Consider the following 21,167-nt stretch of genomic DNA (forward strand, 5'->3'; position numbering starts at 1 on the left):
AGCCAATGAGGAATGGAACTTTGGAGGGAAAGTAGGAAAGTTTATGTCTCAGAGCATGGTATTTTGCATATGTAATTTGATTGGGTGTTGATGCAAAAACTACTAAAGATTCTTAGAACACTAATATATTGCCTATGTACCAACATATAATATACTCTCTTGTTTAGATTATCAGAAGACAAATTCATAGATACTAAACATGGTATAGGTAAGATTACATGAACGAGTGGTTCTATCATAAGCATGCATAAAACAGTATACAATACAAAAGACAATATACAAGAACAGTAACAACATACACAATGACCTGAAGGATATGTGTGTTCATTCAAAGAAAGATTTTCCTATGAATTAATTAGAGAAGAGTCCATTTTTATGGGCATTATGTTTTTCCGTGAGAGGGAGAACTCTCAACATGCCATTTGGTCGTAAAGTTTATCTGGTCTGGCTGAGATGTCCTGGTTGCCATGGTAACCAGGGGCCTGGGGTCGTTCCCAGACATATTGGCACCCAGTATGTTTATTGGGTGAGGGGTCTGTGATTATTTGTTAATCTAATGAATAATTGATTTGTTAAATCTAATGAACAAATGTGTATCTGATTGGTCCAAATGCTACAACAGGCACACACAATCTGGAATTTCACTGATTTTCAGAAAACAGAAAGCTGCTTGGTTTTAAAGCGACTTCTGTGTGAGCCGTGCTTCATACATCGCTACACTATCGACAGTAGACAATGGCCTGTGAAATTTTGCTGAAAAATCTTCAGTGTGACTGCACCTTTAGAATGACAAACAGCTAAAGCTCTCACAGACTCTCACAGGCATTTAAATTGGATCATAAATGTCTTTTTACCATCTGTTGGCTAAATGGTCTCTGTCCATTAGCTTCAAGAGTGAAATAAATCTTTATCAACTCTCTGAATTAGGGGTGGGTGGTATGTCAAAGTCTTATAACATCATATTTCACAGTAACGATCACAATATATGTGCATAGAAAAATTAATTGAAAAATGGTTTACATGTTAAATAACCATTTTACATTGCACATTTTGGATAATGCAAGCCATCCACCCCTACTCTGATTTAATTGCTTAAAATGCTTTATTTGTTGAATTTTTTTGGTTCACATGTCACCATGATTCTCTTCATTCACAGGTATGTTGAAGTTGCATCCAGCTCAGTCCAGTTCCCAGCAGACAGTTCTCACCATCCCAGCCAATCAGCTGAAGCAACTCAGCGTGGGCAGTGGTTCCTCAGGGCTGCAGACCATCTTGATGCCTGTTGGCAAAGGTAACAGCACCCCGTTTCTCTGATACCCACACAACCTGACTCACACTTCTGATCTCTAGTGTCCTGAAGGCTTTGAGTCTGTGTAATATTGTCAAGTTAGACTTCTTATTTTCAGCTTCATGTTCTAGTTAACTGCTCCATTCCAAAACCTGGAGAGGTGTCTTGTGGTTAGTAGGGTTGGGTATCGTTTTTTTTTTTTTTTCGATACCGGTGCCAAATCGATACTTCTAAAACGGTTCTGGTGCCTGAATGGATACTTTCTATTTCATTCATACTGGACGCCAGAGGGCACCTTCGCACAAAAAATCCACATATCCAGTCACAGAAGTAGCGGAATTCATGACTCTCCAGGAAATCTCTTATATGGATAAAGGCATCTCTATTATAGCTGTAACTAAGTAAACAGAACATAAAAACGTTTTGAATGATAAAACAAAGACAATAAACACTAGACTATGACAATATAGTTTATCTGTGTTATTCAAGCCATATCTGGTATTTTCATAATAATTAAGTATATTTATAATCCATTGCTAATCGATGTATTCTTTTTAAAGTAGCCTATGGAACATATTTTCTGCCTCATTCTGTGACAAGAAGCCACATCAGATCACAAAAGGAAGCATTTGACTGGTGTTGTGGAGTAAAAAGGTTATAATGTTCTCTTTTGTTGGACAACAGGTTTAGAAATGTGAATACAAGGAAAGTTTAGCTTTAGGCATTTTAATTTAAAGGGGTCATATAATCGATCGCTCAGGCATGGCACCGAAATCTGTGTTTTGATTTGGTTCTAGTACATACCGGTTACATAGGTACCGGTGCCATATTGGTACTGGGTTTCGGTACCCAACCCTAGTGGTTAGAGGTCTTGGATGGCAACCAAAAAATTGCAGGTTCGAGTCCCTACAAGTGGTGATTTATGATTCATCACCATTGTGATCTAAAGCAAGGCACTCTTATGTGTCATGGTGGGCTGTGTTGGGTTGTTAAGGAGTTTTAATTCTGCCAGCCTTCATGGACTGACATTTTTTGTCAGCCGTGTTGAGCCTGCCAGATTGTATTTATCAGAGATGTTTGTTTTTGTTCAGCATTCATCAGCGATGACAGTAATAGGTGAACAGAGCTCCAGAAACACACTCCTGTCAGATACAGTTTTCATTTTCTAATTTTGTGCTCTCTTTACCTGGTTGCTAGCTTTGTTTTAGATTGATCTGTGCAGCACCATGGCAGCAAAGGCTGCCTCAGTTTAGTTTGTTTTGTTGAATGAGTGCAGTTCTTGAACATCAGAGCAGTGAGACAGACCATTTCCTGTAACAGTATTCAAGCTGTTGTCATAGTGATAGAGATGGATGGAAGTATGGAAGAAAGTAATTGTGAGATTACGGGATTCAGTAATTGAGAAATAAAAGGCTTGAGTGCTCTTAACATTTATGAGAAACAACAGGAACTACATGAATCAGAACATAAAAAACATTTGGTTGCTACCTTAGTCATGGCTTAAAGATTATTTTGACTAAATTTGCACAATGGGTGGGCAGTATGACAAAAATTTTATTTCACATTATGAGAAATTTCCCAATAAATATATATAATTATTTTTATTTTATCTTTGTTACTAAAAATGGCAATAAAATAAGCCTCCTAGAGAAGGTCTATTTAGGTTTCAAGTAATACTATAGAAATTGAATACTAGTATAGAATATTGAATACTCAAAATTAAAATTAAAACATTCTTGTTTTAGGATGTAGTAGTTATTGTAGTACTTTACCTTGCTCACCCACTCTTGTTATTTAAGGCACATTGTACTGGGGCTGGTTTCCTATGATCAGAAGAACATGAAGCAATTTTTGTAGCATTTGTAGCAATTAAAGTAAACCTAAAAACAATTATTGTACTAATGGCTTCCCAGAGGACCCTATATTTATCAATACTGTACACTTTGTATTATGGCTTGTATAATAATGGTCCATAAATAATAAATAAGTCAGAGTTCATTTACCCTTGTGCCTCTGAGTCATTCTGGACGATCCAGAAAAGATTTTCCCTTCAGGTCTAGCAGTACCCTAGAGGATTCTGTTGATGTGTAGTTAACAGTAAATTAGTATTGGTCCTAAATAAATTGTAAATGTGAATCTTGACCATACAATTAAGCTTGTATATTTCGTGAAGAATAACAATGCTTGCCAGAAAATAGGCGTCAGGTTGCACTTACCTTCATTCTCTGTAGCAGTCATGTATTGTGCCTTTAATAAATACAAAAAAAGAAAAAAAATATATATCCAGATATATAATACTACCACTATAGTATTTTATATAGGCCTATACACTTCCATTCAGAGTTTTGCGGTTGGTAAGATTTTTTCATATTTGAACTTCTCATATGCTCCGCAAGGCTTATTTGATATATCAAAGGTATGAAATGTTGCGAAATATTATTACAATTTAAAGTAACTGTTTTATTTCTGTGATTGCAAAGCAGAAATTTTAGCAGCCATTGTCTTCAGTGTCACATGATCCTTCAGAAATCATTCTACTATGCTGATGTGGTGCTCAAGAAACATTTATTATTATTACCTATGTTAACAACACTTGTGCTGCTTAACAGAAACAGTTATACCTTTTTCAGTATTTCTTATGAAAAGAAATTCAAAAGAACAATTTTTTGAAATAGAAAACATTTGTAATGTTATAAATGTCTTTACTGTCTCTTTTGATCATGTTACAGTCATGCAATCTGGTGCTAAAGGTGCATCTAGTAGCAACACAACCACGAGTGGAGCTGCTTCCTCAGCATCCACACCTGTAGCTCAAGGTGAGACATGCACATACACACACACACACACACACACACATATATTGGATATAATGTCAAGCAGTTATGTGTATAACCATTCAGTCTACTGATTTCCACTGTGTTGGTCTCTTTACATAGTTAAAACTGAACCAGGTTTGGTTAGCTCCACTTGTACGACTCCAGTACCCCAAACATCTGCCCCAGCCTCTACAGCACCCTGCTCTGGTCCCCTGCCGACAACCCCCACATCCACAGAAGCAGCTGCTACTATTAAAGTAGAACAAGGCATAGAATCTACAGCTCATGAACTTATCAAGTAAGAAGCACACACACTATTGAGTCTCTCATTTCTGATCTGTCTGAATGTCAGTTTTTCCCTAAGGATTCTGTTTCTGCAGAGGGGCATCGACACCCGCAGACATGCACATTGACAATTTTAAATTTTTTTATTGTGTCGCCACAGTAACAACTAGTCTGTAATAATACTGATTAAATTCTCATGACACTTAAAGGCAGGGTATGTGATTTTTCAAAAACACTTTAGAAAACTGATTCGGGCCGAATCGCAAAACAAACTCGTAGCCAATCAGCAATAAGGGGCGTGTCTACTCGTGATGTGGAGGAGAGCGCGGTCAGTGCATGGGACTGACATTAGCTGAGCCGAGCAACAGAAGGATAGAGATGGCGGATAAAAAACAAAAGAGTAAAACGTCTGCGGAACGATAAGGCAAGAAGTAGGACCCGTGTAAATATCAGATCAGCTTTCCAGCGCTGGAGAGAACTCAAGGAGCGGAGGCCTGCGATCGGACGCGAGGTTGCTTTGTTTCTTCTCAATAGGTGAGTAACACCGTGTCTACAACAGCTAAAGTCTGCCTACACTGGACGCGATCAAACGACCGTTGAAAACCATTTGAAATGTGTGTCAGCACGTCATAAATAGAACCCGGCAGCAGTTTTCTGTCGGGATTTGTTGCGCCGCGCCGCTCACGTCCGTAGACACGGTGTAACATTGGTTTTGCTTTGTTTCACAGAACTAATCGTTGCCTGGGTTGCGTACGTATATGTGGGGCGGAGCTATCAAAATAGGGGCAAGACCCTTTTGGGGTAGGGGCGTGTTTGTTTTGGTGATTTCAAATATCAACATTGGCTACCAGAAATCACTTACTCTGCCTTTAATTGGGTTAATACTGATGTAATTCTCATGACATTTTGAGTTGGATTTCACCATAAGTAATGACTTGCAATTTCTTGAGTGAATAAATAGTTCATTCATTGATCTGTCTGACCAATTCTAAGTGAGTGAGCAATTTTTCTAACCAATTCAGACTCATAACACTACAACCTAGGGAGTAAAATGCAATAGAAAGATGTGTTGTATATTTATATATTTTTTTATTTTGTAATGCCCAGTGTTCATCATCAGATTCAATGTAGTCATCTGCAAAAACATAACAAAACTAAAAAATATAAATAAATGGAGCACCACTGCTGCTCAATATCAGTGACGGAAATTCAAATGTATGCTAATATGTTGAAAGCTTGTAATATTTGTTGTAGGGGTGTCGCGATATTCCGGTATTGACGATAACCATGATATTCAAATCATGAAATATTGACATTGTGTTAATTTAGGGTGTGACGATATACCGGTATTGGCGATAACCACAATAATTAAAATGAATAGGACACTTATGATAGATAACAGGACACGCAAATAGCCTACTCCAGCGCCAGTACCTGGTTGACCTCCCAGGCGGCAGTATTGTGCCTTAATGCTGACACCTGTCAAACAAGAAGACCACGCATACTCCGAGAAGAACCATGTTCAATATTATACAGACTGTAAGTTACCATTATTTTACAAGTCATGGAATGGTTAACGTTACATTAACCCGTTATTAGCGGTTTCCTGTGTTCATATATTTAAATAACGGGGTGATTAACCCGTTATCAGCGGTTTCCTGTGTTCATATATTTAAATAAAGGGGTGATTCTTTTAATAAGTACCGCGTTTACTTTACTCGTCTAATTTTTGTATTTGCAATCAAGTCATGGCCAATTCATGTCAAGTCACCTTTATTTATATAGCGCTTTTAACAATACAGATTGTGTAAAAGCAACTGTACAGCATTAATTAGGAAAATAGTGTGTTAATAATGCAAAATGACAATAGTAAACGCAATTTTCAGTTAAAGGCAGTTTATTATTAAATTTAGCGATGTCATCATTCAGCTCAGTTCAGTTTAAATAGTATCTGTGCAATCGAGTCGATGATATCGCTGGAAATTAAGTGACCTGATACATGTACATGATATCAATTGATGCCAATTATGTGCGTAGCTGCTTGATTTCTTTGTTCAAATCTATTACACGATTGAAAAACTGAGCGACCACATTGCTACATTAAACTCTGTAAAACGTTTAGTTGGCCGCAGTGCAATGCACTTAATGCCTCATCTGCGTCCGTTCTAGACGCACATTAATACTGAATTAGAAGCGCGTTAACTGCATGACTTCATTGGCGCCGGCATCATTTAAAACACGGGTACGCAAGTTAACAGGTTAAACTATCAGTTTTGATGTTAATATTTATTCATCATACTGTTGAACTTGACAGTGTCTTCTTTGAAGCTCCCTATGAAATAACAAGAGAGAAAACAGAGAAAGCCAGAGTCTCAGGTCAGCTGTGACCTGAAGAAGTGAAAATGCATGTGCCCTGTGTTTATCAGTATCCTTATATTCATTGGGTAAAAAGAAAATCTAAATAAACACAGTAAAAATTTATTTGGTTGATTCCTCAAGGTTTCTATATATATCGTGATATATCGACATGGTGAATTATTTTGGCCACAATAACCGTGGTGTGAAAAATCTAATATCGTGACAGCCCTAATTTGTTGTGTACATATTTAAAAAAAATTGTCAATCTCTCTTAGTACGGAGCACATAGAGAACATGACACAACTTCTGACGGCCATCGTGAAGAAATTCCCTCTGATTGTCCCTGAGAAAAGTAAGTTTGACATAGTTTCATAGTTAGCATTTTCTAAATTAAAAGTTTTGGGTCAGAGAAAAAAATAAATATTTTGATATTTGAAGTCACTTACGCTCAACAGAGGCATTTATTTGATCACAAATACTGTAAAAACAGTAATATTGTGAATCATCACTTAAAATAACTTTTCTATTTTAATATATTTTAAAATGTATTTTATCCCTGTGATGGCAAAGCTGAATTTCTAGCAGCCATTACTCCAGTCACATGATCCTTCAGAAATCACTCTAATAGGCTGATTTGGTACTCAAGAAACATTTGTTATTATCAATTTTGAAACAATTGATTGTCTCAGTCATTTAGTCTGAATAAAAAGAGTCAATTTACACTAGTCCAAACCAATCAAAGTTGGTGTGTTCTTCACAGATGAGGACTCTCATCCATTCTGTGCCACCTCTGTGGATCAGTACTACTCATGGAACATTGGCAAACGCAGAGCTGCAGAGGTACAGGAGTGCTTGTGTTTCATATAGTCTGAGTGCATCTGTAAGCTCTGCTGGATTGTGTTCGTTTATTTTCTTTCTTTCTCTCTGTGTAGTTGCAGCGAGCAGTGGCTGTGCGCCGTGTGTGTGCTGATCTGTTAGAGAGGACCCCTCGGCTTCAGGCCCTCACTCCTCCCAGAACTAAAGAGGTGCTCCGCTGGTGCCGTCTTCGTGGTTACACGCCCCCTGACCCTGAACCTCAGCGCATAGAGGAGGACTCCATCGAGGACATACTCACACAGATCGACAGTGAACCTGGTGAGTGTGTAGTTTATGTAACGGCACACATGCTTGTGTGTGTGTTTTGAACCCTTGGTTGAGGTTAATTTATCATGGCCTGTGTCTCTCTCAGTTATCCAGAACTTTGACTTACACAAGGCTTGGCACAGACAATGCAGTAGTGTTCGCTCTCTCTCTCTCTCTCTCTCTCTCTCTCTCCCTCTCTGTAGTTTCCAGTGATGGTGCATTAGCTTGTGTAATGATGAGATGATAAGTATTCAGACTTGGGCATGAATTCAATTTGGGCATAAGCAGCTGAAATTCAACATCAGCTCTGCTTCAATCCCTACTGAGCTTCCTACCTAGAGAGCATTTTAAGACATTGATTCATGCAACTTTCATGGATAAGGCTGTGCTAGAATCAGGGGCGTAAATGTTCTTCAGTAGTTATGTGTAAGTAGTAATAGTAACTAATTCTAATAATTATTAGGCAAAATACAAACTATTTGTTATTATTAATAATGATGATGATGATGATGATAATAATGTTTGGAAATGGGAACAGAGCCATAGTGTAGATAAAGAGTGTTATTAGTTGGTTTGTGTAGCTCTGCTTCCTGCTTGTGAGGAGTTGTTGCTGTTTTACAGTAAGACATTTACATTGACACTGACACTGTTTGTGTGTGTGTGTGTGTGTGTTAGAGTGCAGCTCGACTCTGACAGGCTGTGAGGAGCTGTCACAACGTCTGGAGCAACTTCAGAGGATTCTGAAGGCGGAGCCTGACGAGGAGGATGATAAGCTTCTTGACATCATCAGTGTGAAAGACATAGATGCTGCCAAGGTCAAAATCAAACTGGAACAGGAAGAGGCCGAACAGGAACCCAAGTTCTTCTTGGGGAGCTGCCCATCAACCCAGGTCATCAGAGACACGGCGGAGCAGGTGAGTGAGACTGAAATGTTCTTTCTGTCTGTCTGCCTACCTGTATCCAGACTTTCTGCTGTGTCATACATGTAATGATATTGTGTGTGTGTGTGTTAGATCGGCGTCACACTGCAGCAGGTGGAGGTGGAGAAGAATGTTTTTGCTCCAGTCGTGGAGACCATGATTCTTAAGGTAAGTGTTGTAGTAATTCGTTTTATTTTATGAGAGAAAATTTTACTTAATAGAGCTGTTCACATCATGAATGACAACTATAAAGTTTTAATACCCTAATGTAGTCATCATTATAGTTACAGTTCATGGTGTGAACAGGCCTTTGCACTATTAACTAACTTTTTGTTCTATGGTAAATGGTAGCATCTCCAACTCTTATCTCATTGGTCTTAAATTTCAGTCCACATAGCTGTTTATTAAGCAAATTAATCAAACATGTTAATTAATTTTTCTTTTTTCATCGGTGAGAAGTTTTTTTTTTTTTTGTCCTGGGTATGACATGGTGTTACAATAGATAATGCATTTCTTAACATGTCAGAGTGCTGAACGTTGTCTAAAACTCTCAATAGGCTGTGGAGCAGTTTGCCAGTGAAATCCTCAGGGAGTCTTTGGCCAATGCCCATGGGAAATCCCAACAAAACAGGTCAGTGCATCCGCCCGAATGGCAGTACAAGATTAATCAGGACAGATGGGCAGACCAGCACGATTCAGAGTAAAGAGTAGTTTCCAACGCGCTTCTGCTCTTTTCAGATAGAGCTTGCTATATTACTTCATTGTCAATTTTGAAGAACTCTGAGCATTGAACTTTGTCTAATGTGATTTGATTGTGATTGTGAGAGGAAGTGCTTTATGATAGTATATAATTATCAGAGCACTGAGAATAGCTCATGAAATCTGATTTATTTGAGTGGTAGAGCAGCAGAGCCCGGCCCTGAGAGAGAAGAGATTGTCTCAGTGCTGCTCTACTTACTCAGCACATCTGCTTTCATTCACATGCCTGACACACACTCACAGATTGAGCAGAATATTTCATCAGCCTTTTATACAGTATTCGGTAACTGCCTTTTACAGAGCACCGCTTTAAATGATGATCAGTCAAGCAGGAACTGATCGAAGTCTCATACATTAACAGAAAGCAGCAGTTTGACAAGACTCACAGACCTCTCAATTAATGCTCAAAGGTCAATAACCCATTATACCAAGATAGCAAATGTACCGTGAGATTTCTCTCTCTCTTTCCCATCCTCGTTTCATTCCTCTCTTCTTGTCTCCACAGAACTCCGAGAGAGATATCGGCTATGGATGTGCATCAGGCCATTAGCTCTATTCCCACCTGTGATTTTCTGACTAATAGGTCATTTTGCTCATCCTAATTTTAGGCTTTTCAGCATCTATCATCAAGGTTCCCATGGTCATTGAACAACCTGGAAACATTTGGAAACAATGAAATAAAATGAAATAAAACTAAACAAAAATAAATCAATTAAATATAAATAGACATGGAAATGTCTCTAGTAAAGTTATGCTTAGTATTAAATGTTTCATTTGCTTTGAATTGCCTTTTATCAGTGCAGTTTCTATAAATACAATTATTTAAAAAAAAAAATCTAAAATGTAAAAAATAAATATAAATACAAATTGAAATGTCTCCAGTAAATAATTATGCTCAGAATTTAAATATTTCATTGGCTCTAAATACCCCTTTATTGGTGCAATTTCTATAATACGATTTTTACAATTTCTTCTTTAAAAATCTTAAACAACTTTTCAAATGCCTTTGGTCAAAATGTGTGGGAACCCTGTATCATCATTACTATTGCAGTTTTGTTTATTTTAAACTTTGCCATAAACTCTGTCTTTGGTAGGTACATGGGCATCATGGTGAAGGATGAAAGCCACGCTGACTAACTTCACTCCTTGGCATCTGACTACAAACAGACAGGTGGGCTGTCATACATAGACTCCTCCCCCTCACATTCTGTAAAGGTGGAGAATGTGCAAGGGCTGGCCAATCACAGGTGCAAATGCCCTCTTACTTGCCGTTGTCATAATAGAAGTAAGCCATTATTCCGACAACAGCTGTGTGTTATCTATGAGGGTACTGAACCCAAACAGAGCTTCATACGCCGCCTGAACAGCATTTGTTGCGTATGGCTACATCACTCTATTTATTCGTTTTTCATGTTTCCTTTATGAATTCTGTGATATTTATGAACTCTGGTCCAGTATATGTAACAGTACAGTACAGTGTTAATAAGCAGGTACAGTAGACATTATTCTATTATTCTACTTCTTTACTGGGACACTCAATCTCTGCTAATGAAACCCCAGATCACATTAACCTGCTTTGCCATTGACAGAGCTTTTGTTAGTCTTATAGGAATAGTTCACCCAAAATAATTTACTCACCCTTATGTTGTTTATAATGGTGTTGGGTAAATGATGACAGAACTTCAGTTTTAGGCATTTCTTTAATCAGAAGTGCAGACATTAAATGAGCCACTGAACAACTAACCGTACTGTTTTTCTGTTCTGAAATGTCATTATCGAGCAGGATTTATTTGGAGAAGCTGATTAGTTTTATATGAAATCATGGACTTATATGAGAACTTTGGGTGGAGATTAAATGTCCATTTTGAGTTGCACGTCTTCACTAGGGCAAAGAATGTCTAAGAAAAGTCTTAATTGTGTTGTTTGTGTTGTTGAGTCATTTTCGTACAGCTGTGGGATTTATGAAGGATTGAACAGTGTGCAAGTTTTATTTCTTTTTTGTACTGTTTCTGTCATTTGGGGGCATTGAGAAAAAAATGTGCAGATAGACAGGAGGCATTTGTGTATTTGCTAAAACAAGCTGTCTTTTGTGTCCTCTGGTTTGGTGGGCTACTTTGTGTCATACAGCTAGCATCGGTTTCTGTGTCCTTGTGTTTAAACACATCAAGAAACTTCTTCTGGTGTGTTTGTGTGGATGGGAGAGAATGTGTTGCTGTGTGTTAATTCAGTGTTAAAGTCTTCACTTGTCTAACTGAACTCCTGAATGTTTTTCCTTCACATTGTGTTTCAAAAAAAGCTATTCTTGTATTAAAAATGGTCAATCTGCCACAAAGATGTATCCAGCTGTGCTAATTTGTTCTATTCTTTTTCCAACTGCCAATACAACTGAAATGTCAGTGTTGGGCAAGTTACTCTGAAAATGTAATCAGATTACTGATTACTCCTTTTTAAAGTAATCACGTTACTGTTCTGATTACTTTATTTCAAAAGTAATTAGTTACATTACTAGTTACGTTACTTTTTTTCTCCATTTATGAAATCCCAGCATACACGCTCCCGATAAATATTTGTTATTAAAGCATCAACATTAACAGAACACTGTTATTTTTAACTAAAGCAAGCGGCTGCTGCGTGCATGGTTTGGCATGGCAGAATGCCAGCAAAGAGCGCTGCATTTAGGCCTATAATCTCTAAAAGACATCTCAGTTCATTGCAATCTCACAAATCACTCGTCCCATCTTCTCCCGCGCTGCTGTTGCGTCGGGTCTCGCGGGAGCAGGTCTCTAATCCACTGGCACTTGACTCGACAGTGCGTGTGCTACATCCTTTTTACAATCTCTAGATTATAAAACACTGCATTCTGTCAGCAATGTAACGCGGCAGTAACGTATAGAGACCTCGGCTTGTAACTATACTCTAATTACTATTTTGAAAATTATAACGCGTTAAATTACTCCGTTACTAAAAAAGTAATCAAATTACAGTAACGCATTGTAAGTAATGCGTTACTGCCCAACACTGAATGTCACATAGCAAAACAATAACAGGATAAACTTTCAAGCACTCAGAATTAAGTTTTGCTTAATTGGTTAATTAAAAAAGTTAATTTTTTTGTGCTGAAGATATTTCTGTTTGTCTTCCGGTCATTTTGACCAGGAGATGATTTTCATTTTGCTGTAAATACTTGTTAATGTTATACACATTGGTATGGGAGCCCGTTTCCGCCACTGAATAAAAACGAAAACTTTTTAATACTTTATTTTAAAACTTAAAATAAAGACTTTTTATCTCACAATTCGGACTTTTTTTCTCACAATTATGAGTTTACATCTCACAATTGCCTGATACAAACTCGCAATTCTGACTTTTTTTCTCAGAATTGTGAGATGTAAACTCGCAATTGTGAGAAATGAAATCAGAATTGTGAGATATAAACGGCCAATTCTGACTTTTTTTTCTCAGAATTGCGAGTTTGTATCAGGCAATTGTGAGATGTAAACTCGCAATTGTGATAAATGAAATCAAAATTGTGAGATATAAACGGCCAATTCTGACTTTTTTTCTCAGAATTGCGTGATATAAACTCACAATTGTGAGTTATATTGCGCAATTCTGAGAACATATCGGTCTTTTTTTCTCCTTAGAACTGGACTTTATAACTCGCAATTCTGAGAAAAAAAAGTCATAATTGCAAGATACAAATTCACAATTGCAAGAAAAAAAGAATTGTGGGATATAAACTCTGACTTTATTTCTCGCAATTGTGAGTTTATATCCCACAATTCTGACTTTATATCTCGCAATTCTGAGAAAAAAGCCAGAATCTTCAGTTCTGAGATGTAAATTTGCAATTGCGAGAAAAAAATGTCTGAATTGTGAGATAAAAAGTCGCAATTACCTTTTTTATTCAGTGGCGGAAACGGGATTCCATACATTGGACTAAAACCTACTAAAACCCCCTTTTTTTTTACACAACTATTCAATATAATTTGTATATTATTCAGCTCTCAGTCAAATAACGTGGAAACATATTTAAAGAATGTCATTTTTATTTAAACAGTTTAAGTATTTTGCCCATTTATGTCTAAACCAAATTTACAAAAACTTGGACAGCCTCCAATTCAGTGAAAGTGAAAGATTCATAATGTTCTAGTCTTTATATGGGTTCATAAAGGGTTAGCAGGGTCTGGAGCGAGAAAATGGCGATTAGAAGCACCTGGTGTCCTCAGGCAGACATTAACAGATCAATAAAGGCAGACCAACATCACTATATACAAAAGCATGTCATTAACTAGGCTTGTACACACACACACACCCAGACACAGAGTTACCAGATTACATTTTGTTCCTTTTTGAAATGTTGCATATTCAGTTAATTCATAAAACGATTATGAAACATGCAGATATTCATTCAGCTGGGACAGGGTAAGGTCAGCAGAAATTGAGGCCTGAAAACTTTCCCAGTCAACCATTTTTATGTCTCACACACACTCTTTCCATCACTCTTAAACCTGTATTACAAACAAATCCTTCTAGTAGATGGTTGACATTTGAAGCATACATTCTCTTGCATAGATTTTACTTTGTGTAAATTTCCAGCAAACTTCCTCTGGTTCTGTAATTTCCTCAGTGGAATGATTTAGAGAATCCCATTTTATTGGTTTTGCTTTTCACAAGCTTTTTCAGTTGCATTGAACTCTATTCATCCGCAGGCATTCTTCTCCTCTGACGATCCTAGTCTCTCAGAATAACTCGTTTCTCAACATTCAGGTGTCTCTCGACAGTTCTTTAAAATGGTCTCCTCTTCTAGTGAAAGGCTGAATCAGACGTGAATGTGGATCTTTATGTGTGGAGCATTGATGGATCATATGTTGAAGATCCTAGATTTGCTTTGAAAGACGGCAGATGGGTTTGGTGACAGCTTAGTCTTCTGCTCCTGTCATATAAAACATATTTCTGTTAAAAATACTAGTTCATTTAAAATGGATATCTTTTGTAACAATGTAAAAGTCCAACCCCAATTTTCAGTTTTCATCTAAAATGTAAGAAGCTAAAAAAGAAGCACTAGGTCATGTAACACTCCCGATGTCTTCTGTGGCAGATGGGACTTCAAACCTCACTGGAAATAGTATCCATTTGGGCACTTTTTAGCATACTGTTTCAAATGCCTATGATTTATGATGTACTTGTTCAAGTCTCATATTATAGTATATAATCTCCATCTATCTTTGTCGGTTTTCTGTCTCTCTCTCTCTCAGACTGTCTCCTTCTCCTGGGTAGAAGACATCTAATCCTTACTGTAGGGGAGAAAAAAAGCTTGCTATGTGAGAAGCCAAGTGCTGTGGTGAAAATGAGATTTATCATCTACTGAATCTTTTTCTCACACACTGTTTAGTGTTTCTAGAATAAGAAATCGACACCCTCAGCCTCACTAACAGCAGGAGCAGACAGTGTTCATACCTCAGGTATTCAGAATGGCATTCTAACATGCTAATGCTGGAAATGCTTTATGTATAATATGCAAATTTGGCTTTGAAGACTGCCAAAGCTTCAAACATGCAATAATTATTTCTGAAATAAATTATTTTAAAGACTTTTGCACAGCACTAGTATATACACTACCATTCAAATTTCACTATATATATATATATATATATATAGTATGCAGTATTTTTATATATTTATTTTAATGCCGTTTACTGTACAGTAATAATCCATTCTCAACATGGCCTCGTTTGTCCTCTGTCATATCATATGTCATAGGCTGCTGACCATCATTGGGACAGAGCGCTGACGTATGGGAAACTGTCTGGGCAGCAACTTTAAAGCTTATATAAGATGTTTAACTGTCATTTAAGGTTATTATAACTTATGAAACCCTGAGATTTATTCACTGTGATACTTGTGCAGGTTTGATCTGTAAACATGCATTTGGAATTGCTTATCAGTTCATCAAGCAAAGCAAAAAATAAATAATACAATGTAATACATTTTAATATAATATAGTTAATATATATAATGCAACACTTACTTTTGGCCCACAGCCCTCAAACAATTTACATTTTGGTCCTGTCATTAAAATGTTTGGGCACCTCTGCTCTATTAAATGAACTGACCAATAGCAAACAGTGTAAGCTTATGTTTTCTTGGTTTCATTGAGCTTGTACTGAACTGATGGTCTTTACAGAAGAGGTCAAATGAAAAAATGACCACTTAATTAAGAATGATCGGCTGGTTTTATCTCCCAAACAAGTGTTTAGTCAGTCTGCCTTTTACAATTAAATTCAAAGCATCAGCTGGAGGGAGATCAGGAGGGCAGGATGGGTTGTGAGTGAGTTAAACCCTTGGGACAGACAAAAAAATGCCAGCTGGCTTAGTCACGCAAGTCTCCAGTGCAAAGGACTCTATCCAGTACACACACACAATTTAAACCCACAAAATCAGCCTCACAGATATAGACTGATTACTTCAAATAAAAATTATTTAGCAGAAAAATGGTCCCTCATGCCTGGTTCTCCACTAATATGCCAAACGCTGTATGTTCAGCATTATCAATCATATCTGTTAAAATCTCTATAATCATAAAGCAGAGTTGCCCAAACGTCTTAATACGAAGGGCCAAACTTGATTGAGGGCTGTGGGCCAAAAGTAAATGCTGCAATATATCCAACTATATTATAATAAAATATATTAAATCTTAAAAATGTTTAAATAATTTAACAAAAAAATGTAAAAATATTTTTTGACATTTTTAAATGATTTTGAATCAAATTCACATATGTTTTTTACATTTCAATTCAAAATCAAATAAATAAAGTTTAACAAAAAGATATATATATTATATTAATATATTTGATTTGGCACACAATGCCATAGGAAAAAAAAAAAATATATATATATATATATATATAAAATATATTTTTGTTAAACTTTTTTATATTATATATATATATATATATATGCTTTAGTGGCATGTTTTTGTCTTCTATTTTTTTTCTTCTATGGCATTGTGTGCCAAATCAAAGGATGTCCCGTGGGCTCTGGCCATGCCCAAAGCATCTGTACAACCCTCATCTGAAAACACCAGACTAGTGGATCTGTCTGACAATTTGACAAATGGAGCAGTGCAAAGGTTATGAAAAGAAAAGTTACAGCTCAATAACAGAGGCATTTAAGCCTGACACCAGAGGCACAAAACTCTCGCCAACTCTGCCTCAGACCGCTGGCATTGTGTGTTTCAGCCGTCACTTTCTCTCCTCACTGGTCAAGCATGAGGTTTGACAGCATGCATGGGTTAGTAATTAGGACTAAATGAATCCCAATTAGTGCATACTTCACTGACTGACGTGCAAAAGATGCAGCACCAGTTTCACAGTTAGTTTTGATTCTTATTGAGAAGACGGGCACAGGAGCGGGTCACTGATTACATAACCCCAATGAATCAGCGCTAGTCGATACATAGAGCACAACTTTTACCAGACCTAAAACTCCCATTTGTCCCAGAAAGGTATCAGTGTTAAATAACCAATGTGATTTAATTGCACATTAGGCTTGATTTCACAGATTAACCTAAAAGGTTACGCAAATCAATATTCCTGCTTACCTAAATACAACTTTAATTCAACTTTAACTACAGCTTTAACTATCAGCCCAAAAGTTGGCCAAAAATGTCACTAGCTATAAAGGTAAACCCACTTCAAAAGGTTGATTTTGTTAGCTTTACAGCTCAAACATGAATAATTCATGGATATGCTTTCACTACTATGAAATCTGCATATTTCTGCTAAATCCATCATATACTTTCGCCCCATAGGCTTCCATTTTATGCTTATGAATGTTTGGGATTTTTAAGAGTATTACAATTGAACACATTTATTGTATAATCATACACTTATTTAAATGTTTTTTTTTATATTTAGTATACATATTTTCTGTACTAATGCTTTAATTGTTTATTTTATATTTTGTTATTTTAGTACAGATATATAAATATAACAAATATTTGAACATTTCATTACATATATATATATATATATATATATATATAGACAGCTTAAATTTAGCTCAGGAGCATTCATTTTGCTTGTAGATGTTACTACACTTCAAGTGAAATTAACCTGTGGCAAATTCAATTGAATGGGTATGATTTGGAAAGGCACACACATCTTAATAAAAGGTCTAACAGCTGATAATGCATATCAGAGCAAAAACCAAGCCCTGAGGTCAAAAGAACTGCCTGTAGAGCTCAGAAACAGGTTTGTGTCAAGCCACACATCTGTGGAAGAGTTCAGAAAAAGTTCTGCTTCATTGAAGGTTCACAGAAGCATGTAGTCTCTGTTACCCTTAATGGAAGAAGTTTGAAACAACCAACAAAACGAATGAAACAAAATGTGAAAAAAATGACTACATATATATATATATATATTTAATACAAACTTTTTATATAAATATATACCCATTTATATAAATAATACCTATATCATATGTATTCTTTTAGGGTGAACTTTTTGTTATAAAAATGTTGATATATGTCCTTATGATAAAATTTTATAGACTATACTTGTTTTTACATATTGGTCTCCTGCGGATTATATCAAAGCCAGTTCATTCTTATTCTGCAGAATCTGGTTTCAAATTTTGCTCTCTGTTGATCTTTCTGTCACATCAGCTCGCTGTCTGATTTGATCTCTTTCTCTTCTGATCTGTCGTCTCACTCACCTCTGGTTTCATGCTGATGTCTGTCCTGTGTGAGTGTGCTCTCTCTGTCTGCGTGTGTGTGCTGCTCTCCGGTACGCCGGCCTCCGTGTGTCTGTGTGTGTCCGGGCTGAAAGCCGCCTGGTAGCTAGTCTCCGGTGGGGGCTTGTCAGCACCTTTACCCAGGAAGGTGGGCCGTTTGTGGGCAGGCTTTGACGGCCGGGCTCCAGACCACGGCTGGTACTCCTGCCTGACTCCAGAGAGAGATCAAATGTATCAGACAGAGACAGAGAAAGACAGAGACGGAGCTGCAGATAAGAGCAGCACATGTCAGGCTGAGTTAAAGTCATGCTGACAAATCACAACAACAGGTGCCCACCATAAAGACTTACTTCAGCTTAACCTGTATGAAAAATGATTCTCACTATACGTATCTGTACATACATATGCAAGGTTTAGAAAAGAAAAAATCTGCATGCAGAATGAAAGCATGTAAGAAAGGTTTGAGTGAATAAATGACTAGAAGTGACGGTTTCATACATCCTTCAACCAAAGGCTGATGAACACTGAGGGCTGTTTGTAATCAGTTCATTCTGTTCCCCTCAGATAACTCTGTTTATGTAATTGTTTTAGATTCATTCCGCTCGTTCATGAGCTGTCGGATAAAATATGCATGACAGTGACCAGTAACCACACTGAGTGAAAATCACTGCAATGCACAACCGTTACAACCACATCAGTACAACCAGCATCAAAGAAAGGACACTTCTCGTTCACCGGAAGAGATAAATGTGTGAAAGCTTGTTTATGTGAATCAGATATATATCCTCCAGCAATTCGTTTTGGAGACTATAGTGAACATATGTTATTTCAGAGATAAATAGGCTACCACTCTTTTAGGTTCTAGTGTATATTCAAATCTTGTCTGACTTGGATAATAATAATAATGCCAATAATAAGTGATATTATTACATATTTTATGTTAGTATAGTAGTCTATTTGATAAATAAAAATTGAGAAGAAATATGGCCATATAATATCACTATTTTTAAGATTGGTTTTGTCATTTTAACGTTAATAGGCCAAAATAAAATAACAAAATAAAATATAGATAAATAATAATACACCATTTTTTGTATTTGTAATATGTTTTTACTTCAACATAAAATAAAAAATAGAAATTACAAAGACTCGAGATTTATCCATATATAATAATTATTATTATATGGTATTTTTGTCTTTGTTTTTACTTAATTAACAGGCTAAAATGAAATAAAATAATAAAATAAAATATAGATTCACATATTAAAAAAAACAATAGATTGTAATTATTATTAGTAGTAGTAGTAGTACTATAATATGGAATTTTTGTCTATTGTAATATTTTTTACTCTACTCTAAAATAAAATAAAGAAATTAATCCATATAGTATTATTATTATATGGATTTTTTGTCTTTGTAATTTGTTTTACTCACTAAATGGGCTAAAATAAAATAAAATAAATCCAAAATCTTCTTTGTTGGATCGCAGTAAAATATCTTATTAAAATACATTTACTCATGATGATGACAAACTGTTGAGAAGTGAGTGAGTGTGCTGCAGTGGATGAGAGGTGCTGAAGAACAGCTCCCATGAGAAGAGCAGCAGTACCTGTATGAGCTGAGCTGATCTCCTCCTCTCTGCCTCCCGCCGCCGCTGCGCTCCTGTCTGTCCGCCCGCGGATGACTCGTGCCGTTAGAGTAACCGTTCACTGGGCTATCCGTTAAAGTGCCGCCTTTCCCTCCGTTACTAATCCAGGGAAAGTTATCTTTCTTCGGGATGGGCCAGGGTTTGTAATCCTGTTTGTACTGGGTGACGCTCGGGAAAGGCACACCCGGGGGATGGTAGTCCTCGCGGGGTTTATAACTCGGTTCCGTGCGTCCCCGGTGCGGCCGCCGGACTCCCGCCGCATGATCCGGCGTTACGAAGTCGACGCTCGGCGCCCGTTCCGTGAAAACGAGTTTGGTGACGGATCGCACCTCCTGCTCCGCGATGTCAGAGTAGTTCTGAATCGTTAGCGGAACCGACAAATCCGATTTATCGAACTGGTTCCAGAACCGAGCCAAGCAGCAGACTCTGCTGATGCACGGCCAAGCCATTGCTAGGAAACTAACCAAACCAAAAAGCACAACAAAAAGAAAGAAAACACCGTAAAAACGCGACGAAGTGCTCGATTACATGAAGGTATATGAGCGCGAGTCCGTTCCTCGAGAACTGCGCGAGACCGCTCGGTGTCGGGACGCTGTCATTGCACATTCATCTCACGTGATTTGCACTTAATGCAGAAAAAATAATAATCCACAAACATCCGAGTCGGTGACCCGTGTCCACCTCACGGCTGTTTCCCTGACAGAGCTCAACTTAATGCCCTAAAAATCCTCTTTTAATCAAAACCTAGTGCGCTTCCTAACTAGACAGCATTTCTGGGCATCATAGGCGCTTACAGCTGATTCAGATGCTGTCTACACAAACTAAAAGTGCCATGGTACTAGCGTTTTTTGATATATGCAGTGGTAAAACTGTAGTGGAATTTGACATGTTGCACTGGGGTATGCTGTACTCCATCTAAAACTACTTGAAACATAGTTCCTTTACAGTTAATATGCATTATATATTAATTTAGAAGCATTATTTAGTAAGTCTAGTTTTAACAATTCATTTGTCATATCACAGGACCATTTAACATGAGCTGGTGGCAATATACATACTAATACAGGTGCATCTCAATAAATTAGAATGTCGTGGAAAAGTTCATTTATTTCAGTAATTCAACTCAAATTGTGAAACTCGTGTATTAAATAAATTCAATGCACACAGACTGAAGTAGTTTAAGTCTTTGGTTCTTTTAATTGTGATGATTTTGGCTCACATTTAACAAAAACCCA

The 21,167-nt window shown here is 37.0% G+C and overlaps 2 protein-coding genes across 2 annotated transcripts in view; one reads left to right on the forward strand and one right to left on the reverse strand.

The window, feature by feature from the left end:
- The window catches only part of yeats2 (YEATS domain containing 2), a 69,845-nt gene extending 57,950 nt beyond the window's left edge, over positions 1 to 11,895 (forward strand). The window contains exons 21-31 of the mRNA XM_016564147.1: positions 1,157 to 1,291; positions 4,018 to 4,104; positions 4,225 to 4,402; positions 7,023 to 7,099; positions 7,508 to 7,587; positions 7,680 to 7,881; positions 8,545 to 8,783; positions 8,883 to 8,957; positions 9,347 to 9,420; positions 10,054 to 10,131; positions 10,643 to 11,895. Coding sequence (XP_016419633.1) covers positions 1,157 to 1,291; positions 4,018 to 4,104; positions 4,225 to 4,402; positions 7,023 to 7,099; positions 7,508 to 7,587; positions 7,680 to 7,881; positions 8,545 to 8,783; positions 8,883 to 8,957; positions 9,347 to 9,420; positions 10,054 to 10,131; positions 10,643 to 10,685 — 1,268 coding nt within the window. The 3' untranslated portion in view covers positions 10,686 to 11,895. The remainder of the gene's footprint in view (positions 1 to 1,156; positions 1,292 to 4,017; positions 4,105 to 4,224; positions 4,403 to 7,022; positions 7,100 to 7,507; positions 7,588 to 7,679; positions 7,882 to 8,544; positions 8,784 to 8,882; positions 8,958 to 9,346; positions 9,421 to 10,053; positions 10,132 to 10,642) is intronic.
- A 1,694-nt stretch (positions 11,896 to 13,589) lies between these two features.
- Positions 13,590 to 20,553, reverse strand: map6d1 (MAP6 domain containing 1). Its single transcript, XM_016564240.1, is given in 4 exon segments — positions 13,590 to 14,484; positions 18,267 to 18,492; positions 19,894 to 20,438; positions 20,440 to 20,553. Coding segments are annotated over 4 exon segments (942 nt in total). The 5' UTR covers positions 20,539 to 20,553; the 3' UTR covers positions 13,590 to 14,412.
- Between the last annotated feature and the right edge of the window lie 614 nt (positions 20,554 to 21,167).

This window comes from Sinocyclocheilus rhinocerous, unplaced genomic scaffold (genome assembly GCF_001515625.1).
Source record: "Sinocyclocheilus rhinocerous isolate Xijiao unplaced genomic scaffold, SAMN03320098_v1.1 scaffold919, whole genome shotgun sequence".
In the NCBI taxonomy this organism is placed as follows: domain Eukaryota; kingdom Metazoa; phylum Chordata; class Actinopteri; order Cypriniformes; family Cyprinidae; genus Sinocyclocheilus; species Sinocyclocheilus rhinocerous.